The 25083-nt window shown below is 47.6% G+C and overlaps 3 protein-coding genes across 9 annotated transcripts; 2 read left to right on the forward strand and 1 right to left on the reverse strand.

Moving 5' to 3' along the window:
* The first annotated feature begins 209 nt into the window (after positions 1-209).
* On the forward strand, positions 210-11889 carry MEIOB (meiosis specific with OB-fold). Its single transcript, XM_088174226.1, has 13 exons — positions 210-290; positions 3497-3554; positions 5495-5626; positions 6197-6269; positions 6648-6843; positions 7252-7352; positions 8807-8859; positions 8941-9036; positions 9410-9511; positions 9916-10069; positions 10397-10580; positions 11065-11151; positions 11418-11889. The coding sequence occupies exons 1-13, from the start codon at positions 222-224 to the stop codon at positions 11529-11531; spliced, it is 1419 nt and encodes a 472-aa protein (XP_088030352.1). The 5' UTR covers positions 210-221; the 3' UTR covers positions 11532-11889.
* Positions 11890-13198: 1309 nt separating this feature from the next.
* FAHD1 (FAH domain containing oxaloacetate decarboxylase 1) lies at positions 13199-14559 on the reverse strand. Its single transcript, XM_088174227.1, has one exon. It carries the CDS (start codon positions 14471-14473, stop codon positions 13787-13789), a length of 687 nt encoding a protein of 228 aa, XP_088030353.1. The 5' UTR covers positions 14474-14559; the 3' UTR covers positions 13199-13786.
* Positions 14560-14698: 139 nt separating this feature from the next.
* HAGH (hydroxyacylglutathione hydrolase) lies at positions 14699-24398 on the forward strand. 7 transcript variants are annotated; one of them, XM_088174225.1, is made up of 10 exons: positions 14757-14974; positions 16847-16874; positions 18039-18220; positions 18708-18772; positions 19523-19640; positions 21053-21161; positions 21949-22052; positions 22420-22521; positions 22758-22837; positions 23364-24398. In XM_088174225.1, the coding sequence occupies exons 3-10, from the start codon at positions 18116-18118 to the stop codon at positions 23461-23463; spliced, it is 783 nt and encodes a 260-aa protein (XP_088030351.1). In that variant the 5' UTR covers positions 14757-14974; positions 16847-16874; positions 18039-18115; the 3' UTR covers positions 23464-24398. The 7 variants fall into 7 exon arrangements, with proteins under 7 accessions (XP_014741938.1, XP_088030351.1, XP_014741937.1 ...); XM_088174221.1 differs by having other exon boundaries at positions 14945-15075; XM_088174222.1 differs by lacking the exon at positions 14757-14974 and adding an exon at positions 15075-15397.
* Positions 24399-25083: the final 685 nt, after the last annotated feature.

Below are 25083 nucleotides of genomic sequence, written 5' to 3' on the forward strand. Positions count from 1 at the left end.
AGACCTGTCACAGTAAAATTCACAACTTCCATTGCCAAATCCAAACAATAAAGAATTGTCTACTTCAGATGGCTTGAAATGCCTCTTATTAAAAACAGATGCTATTAGGTCAAAACATTTATGTTAAAAAATAACTTGTTATTCTCACTGTGAATGGTCTTAAGTGATTTGTTTGGATTTTTACAAAATCGAAGTCCGTTTCCTCAAGTTTCAGATAAAGAATGGCTCATTCTCGTTCAGCACGGGACTTTGTTGCACTTTCAGATCTGCATCCAAACCTTGCTCGTCCTGTAAGTCTCACAGCCTTTTGTTCCCTGATGAAATTGTATCTGACTGGCTTATATTACTGCAAAAATTATGTAATTGATGTGGATTTAGGTATTGATAGCATTAGTGCAATTGTTGGGTAGAAAGCACCTTCCCTTCTTTGTGTGCAAAGCAGCAAAATGAAAATTGATGCTGTTATTGCCCACAGCCTCTGGGTACCACAGGCACAGATATTGACCAGACAATTCAATGTATCAGAGGCTCCTTTGTAGCACTTTAAATGGATGCTGAATTAGTGAAGACATTATTAAAGACATTACAGAGTCAGCATTATGCAGCCACAATAATCTGTGACCTCAGCAGTCTCTCACTAGGAAGGCAGGATAAAAATCTCACAGTTCCATGAGAGGGTTGGTTCTGGTTCTTTAGGATAAAAAACAGAATCACACAGATTTTGCATAGAATCAGACTGGTTTGGCTTGGAAGGGAGCTTAAAGCCATCCAGTGCCATGGACAGGGACACTTTCTACCATCCCAGGCTGCTCCAAGCCCTGTCCAGCCTGGCCTGGGACACTCCCAGGGATCCAGGGGCAGCCACAGCTTCTCTGGGAATCTCCCCACCCTCCCAGGGGAGGATTTCTCCCCAGTGTCCTAAACCCCTTGTCTTTCAGCAGCCATTTCCCCTTGTCCTGTCACTCCATCCCTGGTAAAGAGTCTCTTTCCGTGTTTCTTGTCAGCTCCTTCAGCCACTGGAAGGCCACAGTTAGGTTACCCAAATCTTCTCTTCTCCAGGATGAGCAATCCCAATTTTTTCAGCCTTTCCAATCATCCTGGAGCCTCTTCTGGACTCTCCCCAAGAGCTCCACGTCCTTCCTGTGCTGGGACCCCCGGGCTGGAGGCAGCTCTGCAGGTGGGGTCTCACCTGAGCAGAGAATCCCCCCCTCCCCTGCCCCAGGGAAGTCAGGATGTTCCTGAAGAGTGAAAACATGGAGTTTTCCCATTCCTACAGCATTTTATTTGGGATGGCACCATTTTTTTTCCTCATTAACTTTAAACAAATGAAAGAGGAATCACAGAAAAGCGATTTTCTAAGAGAAATTTTCTACCCCCCTTAGAGCCGTATTGATCTTCAGCAATACTAATTTAACCTGTCATTCACAGTTCTTCCCAAATAATGATCCACTAACCCAGTTAAAAGCTTTTATTTTGCAACTAAAAGCTTTTATTTTACAAATACAATTGATCTTGAGTATTGCAGTTAGCGAGGCACGGCAATGGAAGGATTTCTATAAAATAATAATTTATGATAGAATGATCGGTGTGTGTTGTGTTAGGACGTTAAAACAGCTGAGCACACAGTTTGGAGTATCAAAATGGCACGGTTTATGAGTTTGCTGTTTATTTTAAAAAGTGAAAGAGATTCAAGTGTAAACACTTGCAGTGTGTTCATGAGTTGGTTGAGCAGCCTCAAGCAGTGCTCTGCCAAAACAGCCACCATGGGGGGGGTGTTCCCCTCCTTTTTTTGGGAAATGACTGCTTGGGCTGTTGCACAATGAGCTGATCAAGACAATGATCTCTGGAAGTTTTTCTCCTTCCTCAGTCCAAAATAGTTTCCAGCCAGATCACTTCCTCCTGCCAGCTCCTCGTGCAGCCTCGGTGTTGGAGACACAGAGGTGAGAATATTTACAGCAGAGCTGGGGCAGATTTCTGTGGGAAATTGGATATTTACATCAGAAATTAGGCACAATCAGCCTAATTTCTGTGGGCACTCCTCCTAAATGTCAGTTCTTTTGACATTTGGTGGTGAGATACATGGAATGTTGCACTCTTATTTAATAGATTATTTTTTTTTTAAATTAAGAAGCAAAACTCAAAATAGAAGAAGAAAATCCTAATCAGCCTCAGTGCATGCAGTGGGCATGCAGTTAGTCTGGAAAGGGATATTCCACTGCTGGACACAACATTTTCTGAGTGTTTCCTTCCCTCAGGATAAGGCAGTTCCCGTGCTCCCTCTAGTGATTCCAAGGAAATTGGAGAGCTGATTTTTGAGCGTGTGAAGTCGGGCAGGTCACGCTGCTTTGTGAACATTTACAGAATGAATCCTGGCTGGGATATTGAGTTGTGACCCTGCCCCTCCCACCTGGCTCTGCAATTCTGCTGGAATGGGACAGTCAGGACTGCCAGAGGGGCTCATGGAAAGGAGCTGGGAGGGTCCAAGGCCACGCTGGACAGGGCTTGGAGCAGCCTGGGACAGTGGAAAGTGTCCCTAAACATGGCAGGGGTGGCACAGGATGGGCTTTAAGATCCCTCCAACCCAAACCATTCCAGGATTGTGTGAAGTGGAATTAATGTCGGATGCTTCATATTTTGAAGGATCCTGCCAGTGTTGCACTGACAGTCTGCTCTTCCAGCCCCTGTCCCACTCTGACTTTCCTTGCTGACCTCTTAGATCCCAAACGAGCACTGCAAAACTCTGACCTGACCTGAAAACCAACCACAACCCACCACACAGCTGTTCCATTCTATTACAGATACACAGATAACATATCTCTTATCTCCATGTGTGTGTTTGCTCCCAGTAGTTGTGTTTGACAATTGAGAACAGGATGTTTTCACATCATAAACACAGGTTTAAGCAAAGCAGAATAAGATTCATTTTGGACTGAATCAACAGAAAAACTCCCTGTCTCAGCTCCCTTGGAGTCACTTGAAAGACTGAAAGCAAGAGAGAGGCACCTGTAGAAACTGAGGTTGCTTGGCTGAGGCCAGGACAGGCTCCTGTGGGTGCACACGTGGTGCTGACAGCCAGGAAAACCTTGCACACTTGACTGTAAAATAAATCCTGTCCAGACTTTCCATGGAGCATTTGAGGAGATCTGAGTGCAGAGAGCATGGAACAACAACATTGCTGCCTACCTGAGGAGAGATTGCTGTAGAGCAGCCAAAATTGTGAAGGTTTGGGGTGAACTTTTGTCCTCTCATTTTCTTCACAAACAGAAACAGATGTATTTCTTTTCATATTTTTATTAGTCACAATTTTTTCCTAAAGTAAACGTGTGTGTTTATGTTTTACCCTTCAGCTCATACAGTACTGTGGAATAAATAGATTAAAATGATTACCAGTCAGAAATATGTTTATTATCATCAGCAGAGTATAATTCCATGAAATCTAATTCATCATCTACATCTGGGTTTAATACTTGTACTCTATAATCTTTTTATTTTTCAGAATGTAATCGGGATGGTTATTGGGAAAACAGATGTCAGAAGCTTTCCAGACCGAAAAAGTACAGTCCCTTCAAACTCTTTTTCCTTCATTTTCTTCAACGGGTGTAATTTGGCAGAGATGACTGAAATCAAGATGTGAATGATAAACACGTTTCTCAGTGTCAAATGGATAGAATAAAAATGCACCCAAAAAAAAAAAAAAAAAAGTGTCTGTTTGAGAAGCAAGATGAAACAGCAGCATTGATTTGGCTAAACCATATCAATTAGAAATTGGAAAAACTCAGTCATGGAAGTGTTTCATGCTCTGAAGATGGAACCAATATGATCCCACTCTTCCATAAATTCTGCTGGAATGGAGCTGCTGCCTTCATATTTGTTCTCTCTTAAAACAGAAAAGTTGAGGACATGTCTTGTGGAGTGACACAAGTAATTTCTGGCCTAAGCAGCAACAGCTTCATGTGGTACAAAATGGGAATTGTATGTTGTTAATACAGCATTAATTGGAAATAGAAATAACAAATTTACAGTCAGGGTTGGTACAGAGCATTCCAGCTCCAGGAGAAGGACTCACTTATCCTGCTGCCACTCCAGCTTTCCTTGAGAACTTAGGAACCATCTCTTGCCTCATGCTGGGATCCCTGGAAATCTTTATTAATTAACTGTAAAGCAAGGCTACAGCCACCGATATTCTGCATTTTCCACAGCACTAGGAACACTTTATTCACTTCACTGAGCTGCCACACGGAGAAATGATCATTGACTTTGCATTTCTTTTTTTTTTTGACAGATCAATTTTATTCTCTGAGCTGTTTTTTTTTTGATGGGGCTGTAAATAGTCTCCTGAGCAGGAGAGGCTGCCCTCACACCCTGGGGCTCTTGCATGGCAGATTATTTTAGATATATGATTGTGTCTGTCATTTACTTCTAATTGCAACAGTTATTTGTAGAGTTAAAAAAGTACTTGGAGTACTTGCCTAATTCTAGCCTCTAGAAAAATCACGTTAATTATTGCTTGATTCCCTATTCATTAACTCCTCTCCCAGTTCTTCCGAAGCGCTTCTCCCGTGGCTGAGCTGGAAATTTGGACGGTGCTCAAAGTGAAGTGAGGTCCAATTCCAGCAGGAATTCCAGCCCATTCCCAAACACCAGAGTGTTCCTGCACCACCTGCTGGCCTCTAGCGGGAGCAAATCCCCGTCAAAATCCAGCGTTATAAATATATATTGCAAAATTAAAAATACATATTATAAAATTAGAAATAGATCTTATAAAATTGGCTTTTCGCAAATATTAAGATAAATACTATACGTGTAACGTTAAAATAACTTTGCTGCAAAGATATATTTTTTATTTCTGCTGTTAACAAAACTTAGACAGGGTAGTGGGATAGCTAATAAATAATTATTGTAATTAAACTGCCTGTTTGGTTGGGATAACATCCAGTGAACATATAATGAAGACCCTGTTACTGATATACCAACTATCAGATCTGCTGTGCAAAAAAAGTAAAAACCAAGGCCCAAACTGAAATAATACGAAAGTTTAATAGTATTAAAATAAATTAATTATTAAAAGTTTAATATTTAATCATAACAAAGGGCTAAAACCACTGCCAAAAACCACACATGCTCTAAAAAGCTGGGCCCAAGAAGTAGCCATGCTAAACAATTCCTGGGATATGTAAACTAGTTCATTAAAAAGTTTAAATATGCAAAATAGGTTATGAATATGCAACAAGCTGATGTAATAAAAAAAAGTATTTCAAGAATAATTACAAAGATAATAAGTGTGCTCTTGGCTGAATGCCAAGCATCCTTTGCTATATTGTCTTTTATTGTCTTTTATTGTCTTTTATTAAACTTTTTAAATTTTACCAAGAAAGTAAACTTCATTTTTTCACACCAGGAAAACCTCAAACCAGTCATTTTTAGACACAAATTCTAGTTAGAAATCAAGCTGTGCTGAGCAATTGCTCCAGACCTGTTCATTTTTTTTTTGCAGACATTGGCACTGAAAGATACACCTTCAATTTTACCATTCGTGATTCCCCAACTTATTTCATTAATGTGCAGTCCTGGGGCAGAGAAGAATACATCAGGTCCCTCTCAGAAAGCTTCAGGGTTGGGGACTGTGGTGAGTTCTTTTCTTTCTTTTCTTTTCTTTTTTTTTTTTTTAATTTTCTTTATTTATTTTCTTTCTTCTCACCACGTTTCTGTTTGCATGGAAATCATGCTTGTGCTGGTGGCTCTGCTGTGTTTTGCTCTGAGGACTCACAAACAGCTTAATTGGAAACAAATTGTTCAGTTTAAAGAGGGAAGGAAAGAGATTCCAAAGATTTTTAACTCGAGCCCAGTAAATATGTCAACAAAAGAAACCCACTGGGTGCAGCAGCTCAGAGCTGGCCTGCAGTTAATCAATGTCAAATCTTACATTATACTGAGCTCTTAAAAATGATGAAAAATAAGCTGTAAAGCAATTTGGTGTTTGTCTTCCCTCAGTTATAGATATGGTTATGATTGCTGATAAAACCACAACAAAAATCCTGTGTTTATTTATTTACAGGATGTGCTTTTATCTTTTTTTATCATAGAAAGATTTTGCTGCCCGTGGTTGTTTGGGTAAAACTTGTGAGTTTTACACAATAATATCTATAATTGTACCTATAATCAATTTCTAACATTACTTACCAATGCTTTCTTTTAGTTACAATTGAAAATCCTTTAATTCAGTCCAAGGAAGCAGAAAGAGAAGAAAAATTCAACCCTGTAACTCCTAGGTAAATGTAAATCATGGGGTGGTAATTCTTTCTAGAAAGATCCAAGTTAATACTTGCTTTAATTCCAGCAACATGAAATTGGTAGAAATATTTGGTGTTTTCTTCTTGTGTAGCTGTACTTTCCTCCTGGTTAAATCTCAAAGGAGAATATATTAATAAATAGAAAATAATATATTTAATAAATAGTAGGTCATAATGTTCTTTGTTAATAAACAGAGCAAATTTAATCATTTGAGTAAAATCTACAAGAACTTTTTGTACTTTCAGGTAAAACTCTAACAGGGACAAGTTGTTTTTTCACACCAATTAAATTAACATTTTACACTGTTGATACCTGAGTGAGTACAATGCTGATCCATGGGATTTGTTCTGTTCTAGTGGCTACAAATTATTGCTCAGTGAGAATCACTCTGTGGTAAAAACCTGTTCCTGCTACGACACAGACACCAGGCTCCTGTCCCTGCTGCACCTGCCTGTCAAGGACCCTCAGGATTATTATTCCCTTGGGGACATCGTGGCAAATGGCCAAAGCCTCCATGGCAGGGTCCTCAACGTGCTGGCAGCTGTGATGGCAGTGAGTAATTCCATTGGAAATCCGTGAAAATGTGAATTTTGGGCTGTGATGGCTGGGAGTAACTTCATTGTAAATCCGTGTCAATGTGGATTTGGGGCTGTGATGGCACTGAGTGAGGAGATTTCTCTGCTCTGCCATGAGTAATTCCATTGTAAATCTGTGTAAATGTGGATTTTGGGCCTCACAGTGGTCAGCATTCTGTTCAGCTTGGCAGCAGAGTGACAATAACCACACACAGCCTTTGATGAGATTTTTATCAACAAAATTAAAGCAACAATTAAGTGATCCCATTTTTAGTAGGCTACAGTCTTTCCTCCCTTTTCTAACCCTTCTATTTTCTAGGTTATGAGTTTTATTCTCCTAAACACTGCATAGAGGACAAGTGACTTTTTCTTTTTCTTCTTACAGGTTGGAGAGCCAAAGTATTTTATGACTTCAGACAAAAGGAAAGGTCAGAGGTGTGAAGTAAAGCTGTATGATGAGACAGAGAGATCTTTCCCAATAGTATGGTAAAATGTCCTTTAATTCACTAAAAAAATACAAATTAATGCAAACACGGCCAGAACAATTAGCTGTAACACACACTAATTAACTATTAGCCTGTCTTTTAATTTAAATATGTTGTTATTTAGCAGGCAACTGAGATGAGGCAGCAATGTAGACTGAAAAGAGACTTTAAAAAGAGATTCATTAGAGTGGCCTTATATATCTTGTGCAGTTTTATGGCTTGCTGACAGGCTGCTGGCTCATGGATGGCAAAATGAAGCTCAGATCCAAATAATTCCTTTTTTTTTTTTTTTTTTTTTTTATTTTTAATGTGACATTTGAGCTAATTCAGGAAATGGCATTTAAATCCAGCTGCAAAGGCTGTTGTGTCTCTTCCACAAACAGCAGGGCAGGAAAATGAGGAGCACGATCCATTTATAAAGCCAAGCAGAATTGCAAGTGGAGTGGAAATAGGTTGAAATCGTTTTTAATGACTTAAAATAATGCAGAAACATTTTGATATGACTTTTGGCTGTATTTTCCAGCTGTGTCCTGTTACAAACACAACCCCACCCACCCCATCCCTGCTGTAAACTCTGCTTTGCTCTCACAGGAACCTTTGCATTTTGCCCAGAGTTTGTTCAATAAACTTGTGGCATTTCCACGTGCAGGGCCATGGGGGGGAGCGTGGGCATTCCCTTGCCCTGGGATTGTTGTTTGCTGGTTAAAAAATGACTTCAGTGACCTCTGTTCCCTCAGGGGGAGTAGGCAGCCAGCCCTGCACTGACCTGTGTTATCACCTGGGGTGTTTATTATGGGATGTTGAACACAATTCACAGCCACAAAGCCAAATGAAGAATCTGTGGGGTGAGCCCCTTCTAGCCCAGGGTTAATTTGGAGCAGCTCCTCCAGCAGTTCTGTCTCAGTGCTGGCACCTGGGCACTGTCAGGGCATTTCAGAGCCTGAACAACATCAGATGAAAAGGAAATATCTTCAATCTTTATCCAAGGATTAAGGAGAAAACCCACCAGAACAAATCTGTGCTTTGGCTGTGCTGTTGCCAGCCAAATTTAGGAGGAGCTAAATGAGATTTTATCAAGAGACCATGAAATTGCCATTTTTGAGGGCTACTTCTGACCTCACTCCAGTCTCATCATCACCAGCCACAACGACCCCAGTGTTGGAAGGGGCTGAACATCTGGGGAGCTGAGCAATCACAGCCCAGCACAAACAGCTCCTCTCACTGGGATTTGCTTCAGTTAGAAATGTTTGTGATAAAATATAGCATTTCCCCAGGTATATTCTGCATTTAAACCCATCTTTGTTTTATCCTGTTTGGAATTTCAATGTGTCACAAAGGAGTCGTGTCCCCTTTGTAATTTTATTACAACTCCATTATTTAATAGTTTAAATAGTACTAAACAGTTTGAGTGCTGTTTCAAAAATGTTTTGATACATCCACTTTTGTTTAATTTAGCTGGGATAATGAATCCATCCAGCTGGCACAGAGTTGGATCCCCCAGGAAACAGGTAAAACAGTCTGGTGGATGGTTTTACTGTAGCTCTTCATGTGGCATTTATTCTCATTTATTCATGTGGTTTTGTGCACAGTGATATTTGCATCAGATGTGAGAATCAATTTTGACAAATTTAGGAACTGCATGACTGCAACTGTGATATCCAAAACCATCATTACAACTAACCCAGGTAAGAGCTGCTCAAGAATTTCCTTGCTTTTAGTAATTATTCTAGGCTAGAATGCATTAATTACTCTATTGGAACTGTGATTTCTTCTCCCTGCTTCTCACAAAGCTCCCTGCTTTTTGTCTGCTTTGTGATGACCAGTGCCTTTGACTATTTTATTTTATTTTATTTTATTTTATTTTATTTTATTTTATTTTATTTTATTTTATTTTATTTTATTTTATTTTAGCAGCCTTCATATGTAATAAAGAGAAAAGCAAATCTTGGCTAATTCCAACGTGTTTGTCCTACCAGAATAAAAACTTGTAACATAGAAAAATGCTGTGATTTTTACATGCAACATATACTGATAACTTTTTTAAAACTGCATTTTCAGAAACAGCAGAAGCAAATGTTCTCTTCAGCTTCATCAAGGAGAGTGCCCAGGCAGGAGCTCTGCCCAGCCCAGGGAAGGAGCTGGCAAATGAAACCATTAACTGTGAGCATTTGATTTTATTTACCTGCACAGTCATTTCATAGTGCAGCTGAAAGAATTCCTGCTCTGTGTGCTCAGAAAAACAAAACTCATCTCCAGCCTGGCTGAATATGGAAATCTTGGATGTTTTTTGGGGGCTGCCCCTTATTTTTCCTTTATGTACCTTCAGTGCCTGTCTGGTGTGTTCTTTGTGTGTGGAACCAGTGTGGGAAAGCTTTTGTCAAAATCTCCTTTTGGAGGATACAAAGATTAAATAACAGATATATTCCTGATCTGAGTTCCCTTTTGTTTTACTTTTTTTTCCCTGCTGCTTTAAATCTCCTTTTTATTGCCTTAAGATCCATTTTTGCTGTTGCTCTTTGAATAATTTCTGGCTCAGACACTTAACCTATCTTTTAAACTTGTAGTGGAGGCTGTAGTGAATGTCTACACAGTGGAACAGCTGAAAGAAAAAGCTCTGCAGAGTGATGGGAAGCTGGAGCCTCTCCATGGAATTATTTATGGCTACATTTCCACCCTGGACATCGACGAGAACGTGTCCAGAGTCCTGCGCAACAGATGGTGAGCAACTGCCTGCAATATGTGCTAAAAACTGCTTGTCCTTCTTCCCCTGAGCCAAATGAGATGGAGCAAGATTTTAATCCCATCCCAGAGAAGAAATAAAACTCCTCTGGAGGATGCCACGTGGGTTTTTGTTGTGGGTTCTGTGAAAGCTCTTTGTGGTCTTAAAGTGAAAAATTAAGAGATCACTTTGTCTCAGACAGATTCAAGCATTTAGGAGATGAAAACATTTTTTAAAGACAAAGTCTCTCGGGAAATCTCAGTCTAGGAAAATGTTTCAGGAAGAAGAAATCGCACATCTGCATGAATTGTCTCCTTGTGTTTCAGCTCAATCTGTCGCTTCATCGTGAGTGAAGTGTCCAACACCTGCACCTTCTGCACTGATGTCTCCCCAGAGGCCAAGTCCACCTTTGCCAGCTTTGACATCCTGGTGGATGTGACAGATCACACAGGCACCCTGCACTCCTGTTACCTGTCTGACTGTGTCGCTGAGGAAACGCTGGGCTGCACAGTGAGGAGGGAACTGGGCTGTTCTCACTGAGCTCCGTGTGGAGCCCGATGAGAATCACAAATATCTGTAAATGTTCTGTGGATGTGTGTGCAAGAGTTACAAAAATGGCATGGATGGATGGATGGATGGATGGATGGATGGATGGATGGATGGATGGATGGACACACAGAGCTGTGTGACAAGGCAGAAGCTGGAAGTGAGCAGATGCCAACAGGAATTGTGTTCAGTGTAAGAGTGACCCCATTTCAGAACACTGCTTTTCTGAGAACGTGGCTGGAAATCCCTAACTCTGATTTTCAAACAGCCTGCAATTTATCTGGTTAATGTGACTGTCTTGGTACACACATCACACCAAGCTCTATGTTAAAACAGAAAAATACAGCTTAGAAATGGATAAAAATATGTAAGATGTTCTTGTCAGCATCATTCTGCTGTGGAGATGTTTTAACTATGTGCTGAAGTGTTCTGTGTGTCCTGATAACAGGTGCAGGAATTCCTCATGCTGGAAGAAGACCAGAAGACTGCACTGAAATGGCAACTCCTCTTGGAACGAAGCAAGATTTACTTCAAAGTTAGTATTTCATGTTTAATTCAAAACAGTGGCTTTTTTTCACTTTTAAACTTGTCCTCTTGGGCAAAACTCTTCTTAATTTCCCATCTCCTCTTTCTCTGTCCCTACTTCCAGGACAAAATGAAAGTGTTTGACTTCAGCAGTGACATAAATGTGTACTCACATAGGAAATAATGCAAATAAATCTGTCAAACATGCTGTGTGGCATCTGAAAATACTCTCTGTCAAAGTGCTGTGATAACAAAGATCCTTAATTATTTTTCCAGGTCACTTCATCACCCAACTGGAGAACTGGATTAAAAGTGAATCTTCTTTCCTGCAAACTGGCAGATCCTGTAGAGGCAAGTCAGAGCTTGTTGGCAAGAGACTGGAATGATTAATAAATGCTAGCAAAGACTTCCTTCACTCTGCTGTTAGAGATGGAATTCTGCTGTTGTTGGACTTTGCCAGGTCTGTTCTGATGGTGAAAAAGGGATTGCACATTACAATACCTCTAACTGGGCTTCTGAGTTCATATTTTTGGGTGATTGTACTTTAAAAAGTGTACTTGGGCCTCAGCTTAAAAGTTTTAATTCTACCAAATTCAACCCCTTTCAAGGAGGCTGGAAGGTTTCCTCACTCAGCTGATCTCTTTGAAAAAAACAGAAATAACAAATAGGTCACAAGAGATCTGTTGAACTTCTGTGGTTTTAACTGCTTTGCTGTTTTTGTGTTAAAGAAATAATAAAAAAAAACCTTTGAAACACTGCCTGGGTTTGTGGTGCACCTTGGTGAGGCCACACATGGAGCTGTGGGCAACAGCAGGGCTGATTCTCTTTGGGCAGACTGAGTCTAATTAGAGCAGAGTAATCAATTAGCAGTGACTTCTGACAAACAAAAATCAAGCTGAGGCTGTAAGCAGGACTCTGTTCACCACAGCTGGATTTCAAGAACCCAGGTCTGTATATTGTATATTATATATTGTGCCTTTCTCTATTTATTTTCCCCTATTTTTAATAGATTCCTGTCCACAGCTTCCCCTCCTGCTGGTGTATTTGTCACATTCTCACCTTCTGAGCACGTTGGGACTGTTTCAAACAGAGGGACATCCCCCAGCCCTGCTCTGCCAAAGGTTTTGTTAGGCCAGGACACCCCGGGGACTTCAGATCCTTCTACCCCTTAAAGCAACGTGGCACAGAGAAAAAGCACCACAAACAGGAAATCCTGACCAGCAATCCCAGATTGCATCCCTGACTCATGGCTGGGAATAAAAGACCCCAAAAATGCTGCCAGTGTTGGGTCACAGCATCCCTCTTGTAGCAATAAACAATTCAACATTTTCCAGCCATAACAATTCTCATTCTGAAGGGAATGTTTCCAATAACTTAATCCCAACTCTGTCAATACCCAGGGCTGGAGACCAAACTGCAAATGATGCCCTGCTGCTGTTGCCAGAGAATGTTTGACAGGGAGGAGGAAATACAAACAGCACAGACACTTTAATTCCATCCTTCCTCTTCCAGAACTGTTCACCCTAATGTGTTTTAATTCTGAAGAAATTCTAAAGAAGTTATTTAATTTCTTCTCCCAGTGTGGTGTGGAGCACCCTGGACCATGGTGCTCTCACAGAGTTGCTTCTCTTTGGGAGACAGGATTTTTCTCTGTTTTTTAAAACCTTTTTTAAGCTTTTTTTTTTTAAGCTTTTCTCAGCAGTTATTAAGATCTGGCTCTGATAAATGGAAGCGTTTAACTTTGGTGCTTTGCATTTATGTTAAAAAAAAAAATCCATCTGTTTTTATTAGCAATGAGCCAGTTCTGTGCAACCTTTGAAAATCTAAGTTTTGATGTTTGCATGAGGAGGATTTTTTAAATTATATTTTACAACTTGCTCTGTTGAATTGAAAGAGAACTTGCTGTCATGCAAACTGGTGGGGAGTGCTGGATCAGCTGGAGTTGGGAACTGGGGAAAGTTACCCAGCATGGCTTTCAGCAGCTGGAAATACTTAAAACCCCAACTGCTGCAGTCACAGTTTTACTAAAAATACATTAAAATCAGTCAAAAGACAAGTTTGGTGGTGATTTTTACACATATGCTTCTTTATTCTTGATCTTTTTGCATTATTTCACTTTTTGAACATATTTAAAGTTCAGTTTAGGAAAAAAACAATCTGCCAAACATCTGGCACACTTCCTGCTGCCTTCACCCCTTGGAGTGGGAGGAAAAGCCATTCTCCTTTAATTTGTGTGTTTGAAAAAAGCAGGGAAAAATCACAAAACTAATCGGAAAAAAAAAAAATCAAACATCTTTCTCTTGTAAACTCTTTGTGAAGCTGCAATTCTTGATTTATAGGGTTGAACATCTACACATACACCTTTGATTTCCCACAGCATGGCTGAGCCTCAGCTCCTACATCAACCTTTGAATTGTTTTGATCAGTAATTTTTATTTTAAGGCAATACATTGGCACGAGCATCAGGAGAAAGGAAGCACGCACAGGACAGCCAGTCCCACTCCCCTCCCCAATGTCTCCATCCGTTTCCCAGGTATGGTTTTGGAATTAAATCTTGGAATCTGGAGATTCTGGGCTCCACCTGCTCCAGGCTGGGCTGGACTCCGGGTTTGCTGAAGCCTTCATGGAGATGGAGGAGATGGAAATCAAACCCCTTTCGGGCTCCTGGGCTCCGTGCCCTGTGTCACCTTGAACCTCATGGTCACCACGTCCCTGATCCCTGCCTCGATCTCATCGTTGGCCTCCACGGACCCCACTCCTTCGGGAGTCCCCGTGAGGATCAAGTCCCCTTCCTCCAAGGTGAATATGTGGCTGATGTAGCTGATCAGGTACGGGATGGAGAAGATCATGGAGGAGGTGTCCCCCTCCTGCCTCAACTTCCCGTTCACCTTCAACCAGATCCGCAGCTTGTGCGGGTCTGGGATCTTCTCCTTGGGCACGAACTCACTGACTGGGCAAGACGAGCCGAACCCTTTGGCCAAAGTCCAGGGCAGCCCCTTCTTTTTACACTGTTCCTGCGTGTCTCGGGCCGTCATGTCCAGGCACAGGGCATAGCCCGCCACGTGCTCCATGGCCCGCTCCTGCGGCACGGCCTCCGCCCTGCGGCCGATGAGCACCCCCAGCTCCACCTCGTGGTGCAGGTCCCGGCAGTAGTAGGGCCGCACGATGGGGGATCCCTCCCGCACGTAGGCCGAGGAAGGCTTGAGGAAGAAGAGCGGCTCGGCGGGCAGGGCGCTGCCCATCTCCTTGGCGTGCTCCGCGTAATTGCGCCCCACGCACACGATATTCCTGCCCCATTCCCAAAATCGCGACAGCTGTTTGGAGCTGGCCATGACCGCCCTTGCTGTGTCCTTGCCCGCCCCGCACGGCGATGCCGCTGATCCAGCTCCTCCCCGTTCGGGCCGGGCCGGGCCGGGTTCAGGGCTCAGCACCGCCCCCCGTGCGGACTGGGCCGGGCCGGGTTCAGGGCCGGGCTCAGGGTTCAGCACCGCCCCCCGTGCACGCTGGGCCGGGCTCAGGGCTCAGGGTTCGGCACCGCCCCCCGTGCACGCTGGGCCGGGCTCAGGGTTCGGCACCGCCCCCCGTGCACGCTGGGCCGGGCTCAGGGCTCAGGGTTCGGCACCGCCCCCCGTGCACGCTGGGCCGGGCTCAGGGCTCAGGGTTCGGCACCGCCCCCCGTGCACGCTGGGCCGGGCTCAGGGTTCGGCACCGCCCCCCGTGCGGGCCGGGCCGTGCCCAGGGCCGGGCTCAGGGCCCAGCACCGCCCCCCGCTCACGCCGGGCCGTGCCGGGCCGTGCCGGCGCTGCCGCCGCCTCTCGGGGCGGGCAGCCAAGGTAACCGGGCCGGGCGGGGTGCACGATGCTCCGCGGGGGCTGGCGGGGGCTCGGCACCGCCCTGGCAGCCGGGGCCGTCCTCGGGGCCGTTCTCCGAGCCGGTACGTGCGGCGGGTGCGCCCCGGCAGGGCCCGTGAGGAGCCGCGCTGGGGCTCTTGGGCTGTGCCTCCGGGTGTGCCGGGCTTTGGGCTGAGTCACGGCCCCAGCGGGGCAGGACGGGCTCGGCTGCAGAGCTGAGCCCATCGGGGAGGCCCCGCGGAGCCCCGGTCGGTGCTCGGGGAGGAGGATGCGGGGCCGGGGCTGGGTTCGGCGGCTGACAGCCGCTCCTGCTGGTGGAACCAACCGCGCACCGCCCGAGCTTTGCGTTTGATTCCGGGCCTAAATCCTCCAAGCCTATCCTGGCTCTCTGGGAAGTGTCCCCAGGTGGTTTTGCATCACTCGGGTTTTAAGACGTGGCTGCAATGAGCGGGAATCGCTGGGGGTTCTGTGCCAGAGCCGGGCGCGCTGCTCAGGGAATGCAGGGTGGGAATGTCAGACCGAGTTCCTGGGATCGCACGGTGGGAGCTGCCCCGGGTTCGAGCACATTTATCGGAGCCATAAACTCGCTGGGTATCCAAAAAATCCCTGCGTGCAGTGTAGAGGGAGCGCGGTTCTTGTGAGGCAGCGCAGCTGCTGGGCCTGCAGTCATTTCTGAGTGACAGCCCTGCTCGAAACGGGAATTTTCCACTCTTTTTATGTAATAAAGACAGTAACCCCAAACGTTCTGGAGGAAATGCAGCCCGGTTCTGTGGGTACCTGCCTGCTGTCAATCCCCAGCACGGACACGTTTCTGTGCTGACATTGACACTTCCAGCTGCAAAGCTTTTCCCCTTGGCCGCTCCAGCTGTGCTCTCGAACCATTCCTGAGCCCAAGGGGGTGATTCAGAACCTGCTGGCTCTGCTCTGCTCATCAGGGGGGATGTGGGACAAAGCTGAGTGAAAATGAAGTCACGGGGTGAAATCCCAATCGCACCGATCAACCCTCCCGTGCTGGATTTTAGAAATTTGGAGTTTTTGAGGTTTTTTGTGTTGTTAGGTATTGATTTTTTGGAGAACACTGCTTTTGATTTGAGGCCTTGGAGAATGCTTCTAAATTTGAGTGGTGAAGTTAAAGTAAGGTGTGTAGTTAAATAGAAGTGTGTGCTTTCACATGGTAAAGGGTTTTAAATTTGCAGTTTCTGTAGTATAGTAATAGGTATGGGACAAGATGGAAGATTTTGGGTGGTGTCTTTTTCATTCTTCTTCCTTCTTCTTCTTCCTTCTTCCTCCTTTTTCCTCATGGGTTTCATGAAGAAAATGAAATTTCCTTAAATTAATTCTGGGGCAGAGCTGGTGCTGGGCAGGGGCTGAACACCCAGGGAGCTCCTTTGGGTGTGAGCAGTGCGTGAGAAATTCCCTGCTCTGCTCCTGAGGTGCAGCTGAGCTGCACATGGCAACTCACGGCACGTGAATTTCATTCTTGGTGGATGTTTTCTCATTCCTTTGTTGAAATTACATGTTTGAAAACATTTCCTTATGTGGTGCAGCTTGTTTGTTTGTTTGGTAAGAATTGCAAATTACACACGCGAAGAGACTGTGGGATCCGGGCCAAGGTTAGAGATGGTTCATAGGAAAGAAACATTTGAAGCGTGTGATTAATTCCTTTAAGTTAAGGTTGGGTTGGTTTTTTTTGTTTGGTTGTATTTTTTTTTCAACACCTAGTATAGATAACTCTTGTGACTGACAGCATTCAGAAGCTCTCTCTGTTGGTTAGCAGTTGTTTTTTGGGCATTTTTTTTTCCCCATCAAATAATAGTAAGGGCTTTTTTTGGTGTTCTTTTTTTTTTTTGAAAGGAGTCTTCTCCAGAGGAACACTCTGCAGGTAGGGATGCTTCTCCCAATTCTGTAAATACCCAGTGCATGCCTGTTTTGTTGTACTTTGGGGTTTTTTGGTTGTGGGTTTGTTTTTTTTTTTTTTTTGATCATTGCGTTTAATCTCACTGGTTTCCCTTCCCTCATAAGCAGGGAAGAAAGGGAAGAAGCTCTGGCTGTGCCAGAGGGCTCTGCCAGCTCAGCAGGAGCAGATCTGCAGGACTGTGGGGCTTTTATCAGGGCTGGGCAGGCTGGGGTGGCAGGGGACAGTGGGACAGGGTGGCACCAGCACGGAGGGAGGTGGCCGAGCAGGAAAGTCAGGAGCCTTCGGGAGAGTCAGTGGTGCAGAATAAAATGGGTCTGAGCCAGCACAGGCACCTCTGGGGTGTGCTCACACCTCAGGGCTGCTCAGACAGCAATTCCTGACCTGCAGGGACTGGCACCTCTTTCCCTGCCAGGCTTTGAGCTCAGCTCTGAGCTGCAGGACCTCGCTCTCTTTGCTTCCCTTCCTTTAGTTTGTGTGCTAAAACCTCTTGGGGTTGGTTATTTCTTTCAAGAGCTGTGCACCGAGCAGTGGAGCTCAGGTTATTTGCATCTGGAATTTGCTTCTTGGATCCGATTAAACATTGAACCAGAAGCAAACATGGAAGCACCGGTGTTGTATCAGGGCAGGCATGAGCAAGAGCCCTGTGTGTGCCTCTTACCTGGCCAGGTGGGGAGCCTTCCTCCCTTGGAGAGCCTGGCTTCTCTCCCTGTGCTGTGCAGGATGACATTTCCCCAGTAAGGAACTGGAGATTTCTGTCAGAGCAGTGTGTGTTTTTCTGTATTCTCCATTTATTTGTTTTTTTTCCCTTCTTCCTTGTTTTTTTTTTTTTTTTTTTTTTGGCCTTAACATGCCCTTTGTGCCTTTTTTTGCAAAGTCACTGTCCCCATGCTGACCTTTGGCCAGCTCCATTTTGCTTTCCTGCCCCTTGAAATCTTCTCTCTGCTCCAAGTACAGAGATTTCCCTGCATGGAAAGCAAAGCATCCTGTCCTTCTCAGGGCACCTTGAGGGTTCCTCCTCTTGTGTGAAGGAGGCAGGTTGGGCTGTCCTGTGAGCTGGGAGCACCTGCCATGCCCTGTCCCACCTGTCCCCATCCCAGAGCTGAGCTTTGGCTGTTTTTGGGTGCCCAGGTCCAGCACAGCTGCGAGCTAAATTCCTGCACACAGAGCACGAGCTGAGGGAGCCCAGCACAGTGAGCCAGGCCGACATGAAGGTGGAAATCCTGCCAGCCCTCACTGACAACTACATGTACCTGCTCATCGACCAGGACACCAGGGAGGCTGCCATAGTTGACCCTGTGCAGCCCCAGAAGGTAACACTGCCTCTGGGATGTGCTTCCAGGTTCCTCTGTCCAGGAGGGAAGGAGCCACACTCTGCCTCAGCTGTGTCCCTGCTCCTTCCAGGGATTGCTGTGTCCCTCCCTCCTTCCAGGGTTTGCTGTGTCCCTCCCTCCTTCCAGGGTTTGCTGTGTCCCTCCCTCCTTCCAGGGTTTGCTGTGTCCCTCCCTCACCCCGGGGTTTGCTGTGTCCCTCCCTCCTTCCAGGGTTTGCTGTGTCCCTCCCTCACCCCAGGGATTGCTGACCTGGTTTGGGATTTTGCCCTTAATTTGAAGGAGGAAATGGGATTTGGGGCTTGGCTGGATCAGACCTGGTGTGCTGCCCTCTAACCCGGCCTGGATGGGGATGAGCTCCCTGCAGAGCTGCTGCTGTGGCTCTCACTCCTCGTGTCCAGGTGACAGCAGGGGTGCTGCCAGCTCCTTCCAGGCAGGTGTAACTCTCCTCCCGTGTCCCATCCTGCAGGTTTTGGATGCAGTCAAAAAGCACGGTGTGAAGCTGACCACTGTCCTGACCACCCACCACCACTGGTAACCACCCTGTGCTGGATCCCTCACACAAACACATCCAGGAGCTGCTGCTCTCCTGCATCCAGGTGATCTCTGAGCAGCAGCTGAGGCTGAGGAGAAGGATCAGAGCTCATTCCTTTGGCCTTGTGCAGAGCACGAGCTGTGTGTCAGTGCCTTTCCCCTTTAAAATCCTGATTTTTCCAGGGAGCCAGTGCAATAACTGGGTGTGGAGGCAGCTCTGGGGTGTGGGAAGGAGCAGATTGTGCTGAGGTGTCAGGACAGGCCCATGAGGCATCCTGCAGTCAGCATTGTGGGAGGATCACCCCAGGGGTAAATCAGCTCTGCCAGGGGTGTAAAATGAATGTTTAACTGTAGTAACCTGTCCGTGGGTCAGAGTGGAGCCACCTCTGTGGCTGGAGAGTGAAACAATCAGCCCTGAGCTGGACAAACCAGCAGCACAGGGGTGCAGGATTGCACATTTTCCACTCACCCCATTCCCTCCCTGCCCCAGTTACTGGACAGGTTACTGGGAGCCCCTAAGGCTGCTGGTTCCCAACTGGGGATGGGATTGTCAGGGATTGATTCCCCCTCTCACTGCCCTGATTACTGGAGAAATGATCTCCACTCTTGTTATCATGGCCAATCCTTGGATATGAGGAGTGATAGATCCTGGGAGAGGAGTGCATCAGAAATGATCACCACTGCACAACCAATGCCCATAAATCTGTGTTCATTCCTCTCCAAATCCCTTTTTTTTTTTTCCCTTTCCAGGGACCATGCTGGAGGCAATGAGAAGCTGGTGAAGATGGAGCCGGGGCTGCACGTGTACGGGGGGGACAGCAGGGTGGGGGCCCTGACACAGAGAGTGTCCCACCTGACAGCTCTCAAGGTAAAGGGAGGCACCTGCAGGACTCTGGGCATCCCCTCTGTGTGTCACAGCTGCACAGGTGTGTTCTCACCTGAGCTGGTAGCTCTGAGCACCCCTGGGATGTGGTGGGTGCTTGAAGTGCAGCTTTCCCCCTTTTCCAGCCCTGGGAACTGCAACAGCTCTGCCTTGTTGGGATCCTTGTGTGAGGACAGCACTGAGCCATGTGGGACATGCTGGGTGTCCCTGTGCAGCTGGGGGGACAGGACAGGGATTGTGTGACAGGACAGGGTCTGTGTGACAGGGACTGACAGGACAGGACAGGGTCTGTGTGACAGGGATTGTGCTCTGCCAGGAGCACGGTGAGCACTGAACACATCCAGATGTTCCTGTGGCAGTGCCAGCTGGAATTTGGGGGTGAGCAGGGCAGTGCCAGCTGGAATTTGGGGTGAGCAGAGCAGGGCAGTGCCAGCTGGAATTTGGGGGTGAGCAGAGCAGGGCAGTACCAGCTGGAGTTTGGGGTGGGCAGGGCAGTGGCAGCTGGAATTTGGGGTGGGCAGGGCAGTGCCAGCTGGAGTTTGGGGTGGGCAGGGCAGTGCCAGCTGGAATTTGGGGTGGGCAGGGCAGGGCAGTGCCAGCTGGAGTTTGGGGTGGGCAGGGCAGTGCCAGCTGGAGTTTGGGGTGGGCAAGGCAGTGGCAGCTGGAATTTGGGGTGGGCAGGGCAGTGCCAGCTGGAGTTTGGGGTGGGCAGGGCAGTGCCAGCTGGAATTTGGGGTGGGCAGGGCAGGGCAGTGGCAGCTGGAATTTGGGGTGGGCAGGGCAGTGCCAGCTGGAGTTTGGGGTGGGCAGGGCAGTGGCAGCTGCCTGCGTGGCTCTGTGCTGGCTGGGAGCCCCAGGCCTGGCTGGGAGCAGCCTGTTTGTTTGCAGGAGAGCTGGCAGGTGACACCAAGTGCTGGGAAAGGTGCAGGCAGGTGTGGACAGCACTGCTGGCCTCGGGTGCAGCCCTGGAGGGGCAGCAGCAATGGAGGAAGGTGGGCACATGGGGCTGTGTTTAATCCTTGTTTTTTCCTCAGTGTCATCCACTTGTCCCCTTCAGCTCCATTTTTGTTTGGAGCTTTTTTTCACGCTCCATTAGCTTTGTTTGGGATTCTCTGTTGCTCTGGATCTCTTGGCTCTTGCTTCCAGCCAGGCTTTGAGTCCTTGTGCATGGAAATGAAAGGATCTGGCAGTTCCCTTTGTCAGGACACCTGCTTGGAGGAAACAGCTCCCTGCCACAGACCTCCCTCCCTGGGCTCTCCCAGGAGCAGAACTGGCATTTCCTGGCCAGACTGGGGCAAATTTAGGAGAATTAGAGCACTAAGAGTAGCAATTCTTTTCTAATCATGCAATTCCCAGCAAACAGCAGCTTCAGCTTTAGTGTTCTGCCTTCTTCCCAGGTGGGATCTCTAAGTGTGAAATGCCTCAGTACGCCGTGTCACACCTCGGGCCACATCTGTTATTATGTGACTAAGCCAAATAGCTCCGAGCCACCTGCAGTTTTTACAGGTGAGGAGTTGGGAGGTTCCCTTGCCAAAACACAAACTCCCCCTCTGCCTGGGTGCCTCTGGCTCTGGATGTGTGTCTGTCCCTTGCTACCAGGGCAGCTGCTTTAACACCCACGTCTTGCTCCCCTCTGCAAGCAGGAATTGGAGGTGGAACTGGGGAAAACCCTCTGGGTTTGTAAACCAGGGCTGCACACCCTGCAGGCAGCATCAGGAGAGAGCCCTGGATGAGTTCTACATCCAGCATTTTTTTTCCTTGAAAAAAAGAGCTGTTGGTTTCTTTGTCTCGGGCCAAACTGGCTGATCCCAAACCCTGTTGCTTTTCCATCTGTCTGTGCTCACAGCAGAGAGAGGAGAGAATAGGGGAGTCAGGGAGGGCTGGTGCTGCACTGCTGATGGCCAGGGCCTGGATCCTGGTTTGGGGAGAAGGATTCCCCTTCCCTGGGGCTGTGCTTCATCCCTGTGTTCTCCAGAGCTCACAGAAGCTCCTGCATGGAAAGGAAAGAGGCTTAAACAAGATTTTAGGGAACACTGAGGAGAAAACAGAGACAACTCATCTTTGTTCAGTTTCACAGCAAAGAAAGGTGTTCCTTGTCCCCTCCAGGAGGGACAGCAGGGGACAGGGGCTGCCCACAGGTAGGAGGTGCTGGCAGGGTGAGGCTCTGGAGTTGCACGTTGGCCACCGGTGTTTGTGTGGCACAGCCTGGCTGTGCCGTGCTCCTGCTGCTGTGCTGAGCCCCAGGCTGGGTGTGGGGATCCTGCTGTGACCTGATGCAGTGTCACCCCTGCAGGTGACACCCTGTTCGTGGCTGGCTGTGGCAAGTTCTTCGAGGGCACCCCAGATGAGATGTACAAGGCACTGATCGAGATTTTGGGCAACCTGGACCCCAAAACGGTACAAAGCTCTCCTTTTGTGTGAGTGAGCCATCCCAAAGCACCACAAAAATCACAGAAACTCCCTGAGAGTGCTGCTGTTCAGAGAGAGACTCTGCTGTGTGCAAGGAGTGAGTGCTTGCACGAATTCTGTGATGGCTGCAGTGCTCTGGAAAGGATTTGCCTGCCCCAAATGTGTTTGTGCTTTGTGGGGAAGGAGCAGGGGCTGGGAATTAAAGGCTGCTGAGCTGGGACATGCAGCTCTCTCATTTGTTAAACTGGCAGCTTGTCGTGCCTGCCTGGGTTGAGTGTGCTGTTCCTGCTGTGCTGGTGGCACCTGGCAGTGCCCCTTGGTGCCTTTGGAGTGTCACTGTCCCTTCTCTCCCCAGAGAGTTTACTGTGGCCACGAGTACACCATCAACAATCTCAAGTTTGCTCGGCACGTGGAGCCCAATAACCCCAGCATCCAGGAGAAGCTGGCCTGGGCCAAGGTGAGCTGTTCACCCTTCCCCTGGGCACGGGGCCTCGCTGAGGAGATGGAGCACAGGAGGAAATGCTGGGCAGAAACAGGGCCAGTGAAGAGCCAGGAGCTGCAGGATGTTGTGTTCCAGTGAATTTGGTTTGGCTGTGCCCACGGTTTGCTGTCTGAGGGGGACATTGGAAACTCTGTGTTGTGCACAGGACACTCCCTGTCCCCCAGAACTGAGCACTGTGTCCCCCATTGCAGGCCAAGTACGACAACGGGGAGCCCACCATCCCCTCCACCATTGCTGAGGAGTTCACCTACAACCCCTTCATGAGAGTGAGGTAGGGAAGGGCCCTGCTGGGAGGGGCTGAGGGGAGGAGGAGGAGGAGGTGGGAATTCCCAGGGGGAATTGTTCTTCTGCCTCCCACATTCCTGTTTGGATGCTTCCAAAACTCACTGGCAGGAAGTTCCTGGATTTGAGGGTTGTGCTGAGCATCATTCCCTGGCTCAGGAGACAGAACAGGCTTTGTTGTGTCCTGTTCCTTCATGCAGCAGAAGATGCTGCTGGGGCACAAAAGTGCAATTTCCTCCTGCCCCCCTGGGCCTTCAAACCAGGCCTGGTGAGCTGTGCCAAAGCCCAGGCTGTGATGCTGAAGTGCAGCCTTGAAACCTCACCCTGCTGCCTCCACAGATGGGGTTCCCTCCTTGATCCTGGGGTTCCCTCCTTGATCCTGGGGTTCCCTCCTTGATCCTGGGGTTCCCTCCCTGCCCCTGGGGTTCCCTCCTGCCCCTGGGGTTCCCTCCTGAGCCTGGGGTTCCCTCCTGAGCCTGGGGTTCCCTCCTGAGCCTGCTCTTCCCTCCTGGCAGGGAGAAGTCAGTCCAGGAGCACGCTGGGGAGACTGACCCTGTCCGGACCATGGGGGCCATCAGGAAAGAGAAGGACAACTTCAGAGTGCCCAAGGACTGAGCACTGCCTGCACCACTTTAATGTCACTTCAAGTGTCACTTAGACCATTCAGATGTTTTAGGAGTCAAATCTTCTTCTGTTGTGGTTGAGACAGGTTTTATTTAGGTTTTTATTTTGTCTTAATTAAGAAAAAGAAAAAGCACTTTGCCCTTGTTAAGATGTTCTACAGCATATTTATATTATGATGAAGAATATTTATCCTCCTCTTGCTGTCTCTCGAGCTGTCACGTGTCACCTGCAGGTCTTTGTGCAAGTGTTGCTGTGGGCTGGGCAGGATCAAACCTGGAGGTTTAGGAAGAAGCTCCTGGCATTTCTGTGGCTGCAGGAGGTGGGACTGAGATGTCTTTGTTCCAAATGCAGGAGCTGAAAATGTCAATGTTTCTTCCGTGCTGCTACTTCAGCATTCTGAGTATTCTGAGTATTGCTTCAGCAGCTGCAGGGACAGCCCTGCTGTGCCACTGCTGGCTCGGGGTGGCATTTGGGCTGCTCTGTGGCTCCTGGACCCATCCAGCTTCTCTCCTGTCCCTGGCATGGGCAGCAGGGACATCCCCAGGCATTGCTGTGCTTGCACCCTTTGAGTCCTGCTGCATGAAGCTGCTCCTCCCTGTGCCCTGAGTGCGACCTGTGCCAGCCACAAACCTGCCAGGGATTTGTCTGGTGCCTCAGCGTGCAGCAGCAGCCACTCCTGGTGAGTGACTGTCCCCCTGAGCAGTGGTGACACCCCTGGGGCCTGTGGGTGACAGGCAGCTGAGCAGTTGTTACCTGTCCCCAGGTGAGCAGGGATGTGGGGTGGCACCAGGTCTGGATTTGCTTTCAAATGCTGAATTTTCTGGAGTTCAGAAAGAAAAGTGGTACCTAAAGCTGTGCTGCCACACCAGGGTGTGATTGTACTGAGGGCTGGGCAGAGGGGAAATAAAGAATGGCTGGAAACAGAGGTTCTTTAATCAGCTTGATTAATTTATTGTAATTTGAGATAAATTAATTTATTGGTTTGGGACTAGAGATTGAAGTCAACCAGCTGGAAGTGTCTTTGTACCTAGTCCTGGGGTGAGTGGGTGGCACTTTGGGGACCCCAGGGGCTTTAGTGGCAGCTGTATTTCTGTGAAGAACAACAGAGAGGCTTCAGCCTTGGTTTTGCTGCCTGTGAGTGCCATTCCCTCCTCACTAGGGGGTGTCCAGAGAAGGGAACAGGGCTGGGATGGGGCTGGAGAATCCCTGAGGGAGCTGGGATGGGGCTGGAGAATCCCTGAGGGAGCTGGGAAAGGGCTCAGCCTGGAGAAAATTTGGGATCAGGGGGAATTTGTGGCTCTGCACAACTCCCTGACAGGAGGGGACAGCCGGGGGGGATTTGGGATCTGCTCCAGGGAACAGGGACAGGAGGAGAGGGAACGGCCTCAGGCTGGGCCAGGGGAGGTTTAGGGTGGATTTTGGGAGGATTTCCTCCTGGAAATGCTGCCCAGGGCAGGGATGGAGTCCCCGGGGGGATTTAACAGCCCTGTGGATGTGGCACTTGGGGACATTCAGTGGTGGCTTTGGCTTCTGGGGGAATGGTTGGGCTCTATCTCAGAGGACTTTTCCAACCTCAGCAATTCCATGTGGGGACCATGGTCAGCCCTGGTG

This window comes from Sturnus vulgaris, chromosome 16, assembly GCF_052056855.1.
Source record: "Sturnus vulgaris isolate bStuVul1 chromosome 16, bStuVul1.hap1, whole genome shotgun sequence".
In the NCBI taxonomy this organism is placed as follows: domain Eukaryota; kingdom Metazoa; phylum Chordata; class Aves; order Passeriformes; family Sturnidae; genus Sturnus; species Sturnus vulgaris.